Raw genomic sequence first — 13,015 nt, 5'->3', positions numbered from 1 at the left:
CATAAGCGACGTTCCGGACAGGTAACTTAAAATGTGTTAGTTATTTATATGTTAACATCTTTAAAACATTGTAAAATGTAAGGTTATCATATAAACAAGATATTAGAACAATAGGGAAACCCTCTGAGATGGAAAAATCCGTTGCGAGTCAATCTGTCATCCTGTCGTCTATTGGCTCACATTCACTCGGAATAACCATGCCATGTTTGCCAGTTGGGATTTCACTAGCAGGTGGGCATTTTCCCGCCAGTGAGTGGTAGTGGAACATCTCTGGAGTTTGTCTTCTGTGAATGTGAAGCCAGGTGGTCAGAAAAACTTGGACATGTGAGGGTTTTTCCAATCTTGGCATGGAAACATATACATGAGATGAGACAAATAGGTTACTAAGTAAATTCCATTTTGAAAAAGCAAAAACCCTTTGGAATTTGTGTTTAAACATGATGGAGCAATAGTGAATATAAACATACGTGCTGGTCCAGTGTGATGTTGAGAGAGGTGTGAGTGGATGAGAAGTGATGGAGGAGGCAGGAGCTTCTAGTGCGCTGGTTAGATTTACAGCATAAACAGCCCTTGCCTGGCGAGTTTGAGATTCCCCACTAATTCCCACAGAATGCTTTCTAACACTGGAACGCTGCTCTTGCATTCCTGCCCGGAGCAGACGAGCCCTATATGGGCCGGCAGGGAGACCCGCCGGAGATGGAATGCAGCACAACTCTGGGAAGGTCATCCATACCTTAAACACCCCTGAGAAATGACCCTAATCAAACACACTATATACACCTGAGCATATAGACACATTTTATTTTGCTTAGTCATTTAGCTTTGGCTTTTTGGAACCAGATGTTTGACTTCAACAGGCGCATATGAGACATTTTGTTGTTTAAAGTACAGATTTTGCTGCTTTTTAAAATGATTAAAGGTATGAAAAAATCATAAAAGAATCAACTTCATTTTATTATAATTTCAGGATTTTTTTTTTTTTTTTTTGTATACAAAGTTACAGGAAAAAAATTTTAGTCTTGGAAACTTTATAACATGCCTTATTTTATTTTATTTTTTTTACCCTTCACTGAAATATTTAAATCTGTTTTGAGGATTTACACTTAGTTGTATGACAAATTTTTGTGAAATTAAAAAAAATAAATAAATTGTGTTAGGAATTCTTAGTTTATGTGAAGTATTTCATTATTTAGACATATGAACATATGAAACTATAATAAAAATCAACTACATTTGCTTTGGCATTGATGGAGCATTACTTAATTGATTTTTTTATGAAAGTTAGGCATGTTTGTTTTTTAAAAATCTAAATTAATATTATTTTTGCCAGGATTTTTTAGTGTGCTTTCAATATTAAAATATGAAAATGCATGATCAGACTATTTAAAACTATGACAATCTAAACAGTCACATAATCAATCATAAACCTCTTCAATATTATTAGATGATTTTTCGCACATATTTATGTTCCTAATATCATATCTGTGGCATCTGTCAGGAGTTATTAAGCAATAAAGCACACGAGACAGGAGTATAGCAAACTTCATCCATTATTCACTCATGAACACAATAATATCGTACACAGTAAGATTCTAAAATTTGTTACAAATGAGAGTTTCACTGTAATAATATAAAATTAATTATTTATTTAAAAGACTAATTTACAGACCACATTAGATTGTGTAGAACTATTGTGATTCATTAATATTGTGTTGTTTTGCATCCATCTAGCCCTAAGTATTATCTTATCAGAAAACAAAGTATGAGGAATGCTGAGACTAAGACTAAATCCATGAGTGCATGCATAGGTGAGCTCTTGTGATTTGTACCAGACAGACAAAGCTCTTTTCCGTGGGTCCACACCTCCTTTCCATGTCACCGTGTGTTTTACAGTGTGTGAGTGAGACTGTTTTTCCACTCTGTGACTTTGATATGAGATTCCTGCCTGACTCAGAGGGCCTCGGATTCCTAAGAGGGTCTTTCAGGACATGCCAGAAGGATTGCCGTATCCCCCACCCCCACTGTACTTACATTAATAGGGTACTCTTTGTTGCACAAATTCCCTTGTTTTTTTTGTTTTTTTGTGAGATCTTATAGTCTCTGCCTCAGACGTCACACCATGGACTGTTGGCTGAAAGTCTGATGCATAAGGCACACAAAATGGGAAACACTTCGGGAGTTTGGAAGTTATCCTCTGATTTATTGAATTCTACAGGATTTACAGGAAACGTGTGTATTGTGTTCTTTAATGGTCCATTGAGAAACAAAGCAGTCATGATGACAAACCCCCTTATGGAAAAAAAAGCCATCGGTTGCTTTACGACAGTTAGACATCCTGTTGGATGGTCCTTGGGTCAATGAAAGCTGCGACGGACTCCAGACCTTCTGCCATCAATCTAAAGGTCTGGTTATGCAAGACTAAGTATCTTAGTCTTGCATAACTAATTATCCCCCCCCCCCTTAAAATTTGTGATTTTGTCATGTTCCTCCTCAGATGTCCAACTCGAACTCATGAGAAAATGTAACTATTTTACGAGGTGGTGATTTCATATGATTTTGTACAATGTGATTAGTGCGGAAACTTATTATTTTAAGAAAAATATAAGCATGAAGGTCCACCCCCAAACCTAGCCATGGGCTGGGCGTAACCAGATCGTCAAATTGCCATGAGAGTGTGTTGCGGTCACTTTCTTGACTGTTCAACAACTAAAATATAATGTTCTAATTTTGATGTAATCTGTTAAATTATGTTGAAATATATATACTAAAAACAAAATTTAACCATTGCCTTTTGTATTCCACCCTGTAACTGCATGATTTTCCGTACATTGCCAAAAAAAACGTAAAATTGTGACATCTAAGCAGTGAAATAAATTAGACATTAACGCAAGACAAGAAGGAAAAACCAATCCAAATTTTATACAAATTGTAGTGTTGACTGCATTCATCAAGTTCAACCCTGTTTCTTTAGTTATTCAAGCAAAATGTTAAAATCTATTTCTTTCCTTCATTTATAGGAAATGTAAACTGATCATAACTACAAAAAAAAACATTAAATCGCAAACTAGCTATAGCCCCTACTGAGTGACAACTTAATTTAAGCTAAAAGTGCAACCCTGTTACGTATTCTGGCATATACTGTATATGTATATGATTTTTTTTTTTTTTTTTTTTTTTTATACTTTATTTTTATGTTTATTTATTTACCATGTGCATGCTAGAGAAAAAAAAATGTACTCTTGGTGAAAAAAAGTTTGGACAAATTGCAAACCTAATATAAATTGAATCGAAACCAGCTCATATCTGTCACACACTGGTTGTAACACACACGATGGATGAAGATCCAAGACAGTCTTTAATAGTATCCACAGGTAAATCCTAACAGAGGATTTTGTTTTGTACGTTCAGGCTCAGTTTTATACATTAATTGTGTGTAAAGTGTAAAGTGCCATGCAGATCCTCCTTACTTTCACTTCTTCATCATCATCTTTTCCAGTTTTGTGCAAGGACTGAATCATAAATATCTCTGGGAGGACAAACAGAAGCAAGGAATGAATAATAAACTGAATCAAAAAGGAATACATCATACATTTTTTGTTTTGGCGAGACAAATAGGTAATATATTCCAAATCCATTCCCACTTACAGTTCTAATTCACTCTTTCTCTTTTGAGTGTCTGGGGACACAGCAGACCTGAAGATTGCGTGTTCAGTCTGGTCTGGATGAAGATGCCCTGTTTTAACAAGGTTGTAAGGAGGTTTGAGCCAACAGCGTGGCAGAAGCACCAGTGGAAACTGATCTGACTGTAATCTTCGTCATGATGGATGAGTTAAAAAGAGTTATAAATAAAAACAGACTAGCTGAGAAGAGATTTCTGTGGAAGTTTCCCTGTAAAGCAGATTGTTTTATGGTCCTGTGTCAGATTTAAACTGCCCGACAATTGGCTGAAATCCTTTTCCATTGATCTTATTTAAATATTGATGGATGTCTGACTGGAAAACATTCCAAACTGCACATGATCCAAACTCTTAGGTATTTTTCTTGAATATAACTGCACTCAATAAGAATGGCCATTATCCTGGGACTAAAATTAAATTTAATTACAAGATTTAGCTACATTTTATATATAAAAAAACACCTTACATATATATTTGCATCAAATTATATCAAATTAAAGGAAAAGGCTGGCTTTTTGGTAAAGCTTGGTTATGTTATCTGTTTATATACCTATGAACTCTCAATAAAATATGTCTACTCTGTAGCTAAAGTTTAGGCAACATCCTCAGCATTAGCGGTTTAAGCAATGGACAGCCACACAGAATAAGAAGGAATACAGTACATTACAATAAGGTAAGAAAGTATACTAACAGTGGAGTTTAGTTTGAAAATGTATAATAAAAAAGACAGTAACTTCAATGCTACATCATAGCTCCTTTTTATTACAGATATTCTGTAAAAATGACTGCATCTGTGCACAGAACAATACAACATAATAAGCAAAGAAAATATATGAACAGTGGAATTTAGTTTGAAAACATAGTCAACCCTGTTACCATCATAACATTTTATTACAAAAATTCTATAAAAATTACACAATCTTTTCAGGAAGTGAACAGTCAAAGTCAAGTAAATATCTCCTGTTTTTAATAGGGCACAATTTTAGAAATGTCATCCCTGTTACCATGATTTATACAGTAAATGATTACTAAAAATTTGACATTTGTATTATTCAAATATTAAATTCTCCTTTTAACAAGATCCCTGGAGCACAAAGCAAGTAATGTTTAACCAAACCGTAAAACGGTCAACCCCGTTACCATCATAACTCCCTTTTATTACAATTATTCTGTCAAAATTACATCATTCTTTCAAGAAATCAAAAGCAAGTAAATGTCTCCTGTTTTGTCAATAGGGGATGATGCTTAGAATGTCAACCCTGTTACTATCATTATGTGATAACTAAAAATTAGATTTCTATTTATATCAGTATTAAATTCTCTTTCTAACAAAGAATCCAGTAGTGTTGTCATGGTGAGGTGAACACAAAGTCTAAATGAACTGTAAAACTGTCAACCCTGTTATGTTTTTCAAGTGCTATATTAATTTAGTCTTAAATGTATCATATATTCTTTGTCTGGTAGAAGATTTTACAGAAATGTACCTTTTTACAGCTAAAAGTTGTAGGTTTAAGATCCACTTGCATACAGTAGCCCAAAAAGTATTGGGATGCTTGAGACACACTTAAAAATGTATCTAAAATGTATGAATTTATATATTTAAAAGGATTTCAATAAAAATATTTTTTTCTTTTTCACAAAAATATTTTTTTTTACAATCTACAAAAATGTCTCTGAAAAGTGATCTGAGAAAAACTCTTGCATCATTTGTTTGCAAATGGAGCTTGGTTTGAAATTTTGTTACTTAATCCAATAAATGTTTAAGTGTCCAAATACATTTTGGTGTCACTTTACTCGTATAACACAAGACACAAGACAAGATGGCTAAGACATCATCATGCGCATTCACTTATTTCTCCAGCACTGCAGGATTCATGTCTTCATAGTTAAATAAGGAATGTAGATAGCGAAAAAAAAATCACATTTTAATAAAATCCCCAAATTTATGTATCTGAAGACAGCCATTATTCTTGGAATTTCCATTAAAATAACTTCTGTCATCTATTTAGTTTTTTTTAATTATGGGCCTTTCTTCCATCCTTCATGCAGTTAACCCTTAATTTTCCTTGTTCATCATATTGTATAAAATGTGTGTAAAAAAAAACCCAATTCCATCTGATTCATCGGCTCAACCTCCATGATGACTACGCTAGTCAGACGTCCAACACCTTTAAGCAATATACCCCCATTTTCCACACGCTCAGACTTAAAGAAATACCAGTGGCTTTCCAAAAATTACATCTAGTTGCCTCTAATCATAGCCATGAGACCAGGTGAAAGAGTGGGAGCGGAAGGGTTATTCCACCTCCCTCCCCTCCTGGCCGCACCCCATCATCCCCTCCGCCCCAACCGATCTGAACCGCTTAGATGGCTATAAAAGAGACAGTGACTCTGGCGCATCTCAGCATCACCTGCATTCTCAACCTGAAGAAGGAAAACCAGGCAAAGACAAGAAGAACGATGTGTTCGCTACTGAAGATCACCATTCTGCTGTTTTGCGTTCAGGCAGGAGAAGGACACTGGCTTAGAACGTTACTGGGTAAGCCTGGAGGTCATGACCTTTGGGGAGAAGGCAACTAAATTTCTGTAGTTTTATTATAGGCTCAATATAGTCTCAAAGAAGATATTTTGAAAAATGTCTTCTTTTTTTATCCATACATTTCAGTGACCACCAACAACCACAAGTTTTGCGCAAGGAGAGAATGCAAAATAGTAGTTAATACTTTTTGCTCTTTCTTTTTCAGACCTCCGTGATGACGAGAGAAGAGGAGGTGACGGTGAGGAAAAGGAGGGTTCGGAGAGGGCGATTCGGTCGCCCCGCAGCGTGGAGACCCCGTGTGCTCTGCACTCCATCCTGCTGCAGGTGCGAGACCTCGGGCTGGGATATGACTCGGATGAGACGGTGCTGTTTAAGTACTGCAGTGGGACCTGCCCTCGCCTCGCCTCAAACCACGACCTCACGCTCACCAACCTCCTGCAGAGCGGCGCCCTTCAATACACTGGCCATTGGCACCATCAGCCCTGCTGTCGCCCCACGCACCACGAGGACATAGCCTTCCTCGACAACCAGCATCGCTGGCACAAAGTGGAGAAACTCTCCGCCGCTGCATGTGTCTGTATGGGGTAGAGATGATGGTGGCCAGCTGAAATCAGGCTCTTGTCTGCTTTTCCTATTGGTTTAGAGACTGTACAAACTACAAAGTGCCTTGAATTTAAATAAAAGGCTGTTTAAGGTACGTTAATTCAGGATGAAATAATATGTATGTATTGAAATGTATTAAGATGTATATGTTGCTTTCTCTGCTGACATGACTTATTCGGCTATAAATGCATTTGAGAATGTCTAAACATTCAGTTTTGGTTAATGGCAACACAATGCAGTGTTTGAATGGCCATTTCTGAGTCAAGATTGATCCAACGAATTATCCATCTGAACGTGGAAGATATTTATGTGCTTATAAATTATTTATTTATTTGAAACCCATTTTTACTGCCAAATAAATTATTGTTAATCTTTATTTTGCTTCTTGTAAATATGTAAAGTTCTGATTAAATACACAAACAAAAGTTGTTGTGCTCGTTTTGTTTTAACTACACTTTGCTTACAATGAACTAACAACACAATGTATGATTACATACTAAAACTAAAATTATATGAAAGGTAAATTATTAAAAAAAAAAAACAATAAAAAAGTCTATATATTTTTTAAATATTTTATTTGCTTTTTATATTAACATACAAAACTGATACAAAATAGTGATTCACATTTGAATGAGTCCTGCTCATGTGTTCGGTGTTCAACACGCACTACTCAGCTTTGGCATCTTCCACAGCTGCATCCTCTGGCTCCGCCCCCCATACCTGAACACGCCCCTCCATAGAAGTCAAAAGGCGGGGCTCCGTTGGGTGGAAGGACAGAGATTGGACGACAGCTTTCCCAACAGGCAGCTTTAAAGTCAGGGAGCCCTACAAAGATAAATTACATCTTTACTGCTCATATTCAACTTAACATTTTGTCATAGTATTGGCTCTGTGGGTAGGGTTGCCACCCGTCCCGTGAAATACGGAATCGTCCCGTATTTACAGGCAAAATGACGCATCCCGTATCAAGTCAATACGGGACACGATTTGTCCCGTATTTTACATAGGTCCACATTATGCAGCATCCCATGCAAATCATTGTGTGAAGACGTGTCCTATTCTGCCCCTGATTGGGTAATACTCGCTGCCATCGTTGGTTTGATTGAATTGAATCACGGCCAATCAGAGTCAGAGGAGGGCGGGACGCCGCCTTGCCGGTTCTTTTGTCAGAGAATCCATTTGAAACGATGGCGGAGGCAGGTCCAGATTTTTTTTTATCACCTCAATTTTTTTAATTGATAATGTTTCATATGCTGCCTAGTATTAAGAAATAATGTTAATAATGTACATTAATCATGTTATGGTATGATTTGTTTATTAAGGTTAAGTTGTACATTCAGACACATAAGCATTACTTTAATAAGAGATAAGAGATATATATTTAATACATATTTAATCAAAATATAGTACCTATGTGAATAAAGTAAACAACTATTTGTTATGCTTAACCAATTTAAATAATTGCATCATTTAATACTATAGAATTAACAATAGATTATATAAAAAAATGGAATAAATTAATACATAAATATATTTACTTACCAATAATAAAAATGTTGTTAAGTGTTTTACTTAAATAAGAAATGTTTGTAGATATTATGTCATTTATGTGTGGTTTCACTGTTTGGATGGTGTTACTGCAAACAATGCCAAATATTTTAGCCAAAATCTTTGTTCACATCACTCTATAAAATTACTCGAGTTAATTAGCAATTTCTTATCCTATTCCCCTCTGGGTTACAGCAGCTGAGTTAACGCAGGTGTTGGCCTATGTTTATTATTGTCATAGCTGTGTATTCAATATGACCACTTAAGTTGTGATAGTGAGAGACTGATTGCATCTGTTCACACTGATTTCAATAGCAGATATCTTACTATAATGTCCATTGGTATCAATCTTAATATTTTTATGAAAACATGTTTTAAGTTATGATATACCACCACTGGCACGTCATCGGGACCGTGGTCATCGTGGCCCCGAGGGGTGTGGCCCCCGCTGCGGCAGGCGTCCCTTATTTTTCTGTATTGAAGGTGGCAACCCTATCTGTGGGTCATGTGACTTATTCTGCTCACCTCCACCAGATCCCAGAAGTAAACATGGCCATCTTCTGAACAGCTCAGAACATGTGTGTCTTTATCAGACAGACAGCAGTCAAGCTTATAGCCTTTATTGACATGACCGGAGTACCTGTAAAGGGACACCATAGAGAAAAACACATAATGTTGAAGTGATAATAGTATATGGGTCAATGACGTGACGGGTAATTTTTTATGTTCAAAGGTCATAATAATAATAAAAAACAAAGATATGACATCCAAAGTATGTAAGGTAGTACAACTGGATCCCTCTTATTGAATCCAGAAGGTTTTAATTATATTTTGCTACATATAAAGGTATTTTAAAGATTTTGAAGTGTCAAAAGTTCAACCGTCCAAAGGCCAATACAATTTCATTTGTGATTAAATCTAAAAATCTAGTTTTATTGTACTTGTTTATTAGTTTGATCTGTGTTGTACATACTCTCCAAGCATCTCCCCTGAGCTTTTGTCCAGCAGGCGCACCGTAGAGTCCAAACTGGAGCTAAGTGTGCACTGACCGTCCCGACTGAAACACACACATGTGATGGGACCTGTGGAGCACAAATACACACAACAGAAGCTAGTTAGACTTCACACACTGCAATACACCTGGATTCTTATTTGCTCATGTGTGATATAACTCACTTCCAATGAAATCGACATGAAGCTGCCCCATTCTTAGATCATAACGCCTCACTCTTCCATCCACAGACCTGATAAACAACAAACTACAGTTTCACACTCTTATTCACACATCATATCCTACAATAAGATGAGTTTAGTTTGATTCTGACCCAGTCAAAAGCTCATGCTCTGACACTTTTAGGCTGCTGACGCCATCCCGAGCCTCGTCCAGGATCTGGATCGGCTCCATCCGTCTGGATCTAGTGTCCCAACATCGTATTGTCCCATCAATGGAGCCTAAAACATTAAGAAGTTACTGAGTCACAGTGAGGTTGAGATTGTGGTTATTCCCATAAGCAATAATGATTAAATCCATTTCATAAAGCCTACCTGACAGCATCACAGTAGCCTCCTCATTAAACTGCACACAGTTCACTTTCTAGGGAACGAACATAACATTGAAAACGAAAGGCATTTGTAGTGAACAAATCACCTATTATTTACAATAATTATATACTGCAATAGTGATTCTTGTCTTAGCAAACACAAATAATAAATGCAGTATAATATCGTGGCGGGAAATGCTGTCTTACCCCTGCATGCCCGCGAAGTTTGCGCGTCACCTGACCAGACGCCACATCCCACAGAATGACGGTTTTATCCGAGCTGCAGGAGCACAGCTGACTGTTGTCATAAGAACTGTGAAAAGTACGTGAAATTAACACAAACCTAACACAACAGCAAAGATAATTCAATATAACGCATGTAACACAAAAAACACACCAGTCCACGTCCAGCACTTCATATCCGTGACCGGTGTAAGTCTTCAGCAGAGTCCCTCGACTCACACTCCACAGCTTCAGAGATTTATCACTGCCGCAGGTCAACAGATAATTCCCATCAGCTGGAAGAACATGTAATATATATACAGGGCTCAACGTTAAGGATTTTTTCTACTGGCCCGGTTGGAACAGTGGTTCAAATTTTTACTTGCCCCGCAACAACAAATTAATAAAAGTAAAAGACAAGAAAATGGGCCTGTAAAATAAGCATAGTTATTATTTTAGTTGTCTTTGTTGCATTAAACCTTAATAAATAGGTTTATGACACCTAAAGCTATTAGATTAACTCACTTATATTTTAAATATTGTTAGACAAATAAACAGTAAGTAATAATATAGTAACAAATAATCAAATTACGAGTAATAGCACAAATAAATACAACAGAGCAAACATATAAATGAAATAATTGGTGCTTTTCAAGTTTTTCATGTAGGTTTAAACAAGATTTTCAGGTACAGAAATTGTAATCTACTGTATAGCTAAATATATAACTATAGATATATATATATTTTATCTATGTTAAAAAAAATGAAGACACTTTAAATGTGAAATTAAACCCGCCAGTAGGTAGCGAATCACTGTAATGAGCAAATTGAGATTCAACAGATTCATTCAAATGGATAATTTATTCAGGAAGTGTTGCTCACTCAGAGATGCAAAACAATTCTATGGACTTTGGAACTAACATTTAGTTAACATTGGCGAAATACAGCGAAACAGACGAGTTGGTGTCTGAGCCGCGCACACACTTAACGATTTTAAGGCCGATTATGAATGTAAATTGAAACTTATGACTGATCGCGCTCAAATGCGTCCAGTCAGAGCCGGTTGCGTTCAGTCTGCGATTACAGTCTGCGTTAAAATTCCATGTGTGAGTATATAAATCGGCTCCCGTCGAAGGAAACAATCAGTATGTGTGTTCAGTTCAGTCTTAGAATGTTTCAGCTAATCGTTAGGTGTGTCCCCGCAAACATGTAAGTCAATTGATATTAAGGTCTTGTTCATTAAACTGTAGGCTGAATAAAATCAATATCACATTTGTAATCATGCTAATATTTGGAGAAAAACTGTGCTCTTTGTGTAATATTGGTTAACTATATTAAATGATATAAATATGAAATATATACAGGGTCATTACACAAATATATACAGGCCCCTTATCTTGAATTCTGGGGCATTTTAAAGGCATTTTAATGAGGAAATAATCCATTTTACAAAGATAAAACAACGTTAAAACGTGTATAAATCATGTTAAAACGTGTATAAATTGTTAAAACGTGTATAAATCACTCGTTTTTCTAAAGTAACACTGTCCAACAGCGAAACCCGCAGGTAAAGTTACAGCGGGAGTCCACTCTCTCATGCCTCCTCTGACCCCATTGAGTTTTAACAGACCCCCTAAAGCATGGGGAGTAATTGAGAGTGAATGGGGGAAAGTCACATGAGAGAAAGTAATGCCTTCATCGCACTATTATTGGATGTATATGATTCAATATGGTTGGATATGACTGGTTCCTGTGATAAACCGTGCATGTTCACAAATTGGTCTGAATGAGCAAAATTATGCCGTTAATGGGAAGACTAATTAAAAAGTAAGTAAACAACTCACCCACTTAGATATCACTGCTTTATATCAGGTCAAAATCAAACTTAAAACATGAAAACCTGAAAACATGATGACTGGTGCTTTTTAGTGAGTTATCAGCTTGGTGAAAAACAGCTGAACATCAGTTTCACAAATAAAATATATTGTTTAAATTGTTACTTACTGCCTTTATTATTTTGAAATAAATGTAAAAATGCGTTAAAACATTAACTTGATGAGATTTAGGTATTCATAGTATTGTGTTTGTATTTTGTATGTTATGCAAAGCAATGTTTATTTAACCAGGAAAATTTAACATTATGTGCAACTCTGGAACATAAATGTACATGAAAAACATTAATAAAATAAGGACTTCAATCATTTCACTGTATGTTTAGTTAAAGGTATATTTAAAGTTTCTCAGTGTCATAAAGCATAAAGGTGTAAAACAACCTCAAGCAGTTACTGTTACTTTTCATATTGCTATAACTTAGTCAGGAAGGACCTATCAGAATCGTTTGCGATTACCAGAGATAGATTATACTTTGTCAGTTAAATTGAAATATGAGACTCCAACCCATCATCTACCTTCTTGAGAAAGACAGCTGTTTGTTTTAATATTCAATTGTCAGTAACATTTCCCACTCAATTGCAGACTTACCGTTGAAGCGCACGGCTCTCACGGCGCCCTGCTGACAGTCGACAGTCCGCAGAAGATGCTGCGGCAGCTGAGGAGCTTGAGGACGCGGCTGCGGAAACGCCATGACTCTATTACCACCACAGCTTCAGATATATACTAATGAAATACATATGTATTGTACATTTAAAGCGGAAACACCAAGATAAACCCAGAACTACTGCACAAACTGCATAAAAACACCCTTTTCTTCAGTGGAATGTATGTTGATGCGATATGTTGCTCATTATCGCCATCTGATGTTTCGGAGTAGGAATTTTCCCATAATTTCGTGAAAATACTAAAAAAAAAAAAAAATTCGCATTGTTAATTTATTACGTTTTTTTTTTTTAAACTATTATTTAAAGCTTTTCATCATAACTATTCCA

At 36.1% G+C, this 13,015-nt stretch overlaps 1 protein-coding gene across 1 annotated transcript; it reads right to left on the bottom strand.

Moving 5' to 3' along the window:
- Nucleotides 1–7,377: 7,377 nt before the first annotated feature.
- wdr83 (WD repeat domain containing 83) lies at nt 7,378–12,862 on the bottom strand. Its single transcript, XM_048182879.1, has 9 exons — nt 12,612–12,862; nt 10,306–10,426; nt 10,116–10,221; nt 9,913–9,961; nt 9,693–9,819; nt 9,544–9,611; nt 9,341–9,449; nt 8,893–9,007; nt 7,378–7,644 (listed from the first exon to the last, which is right to left on the bottom strand). Exons 1-9 carry the CDS (start codon nt 12,712–12,714, stop codon nt 7,486–7,488), a joined length of 957 nt encoding a protein of 318 aa, XP_048038836.1. The 5' UTR covers nt 12,715–12,862; the 3' UTR covers nt 7,378–7,485.
- Nucleotides 12,863–13,015: the final 153 nt, after the last annotated feature.

Source organism: Megalobrama amblycephala, linkage group LG2, assembly GCF_018812025.1.
Source record: "Megalobrama amblycephala isolate DHTTF-2021 linkage group LG2, ASM1881202v1, whole genome shotgun sequence".
NCBI lineage: Eukaryota > Metazoa > Chordata > Actinopteri > Cypriniformes > Xenocyprididae > Megalobrama > Megalobrama amblycephala.
The sequence above is the reverse complement of the archived record's forward strand: the minus strand, read 5'-3'. Positions and strand labels throughout refer to the sequence as shown.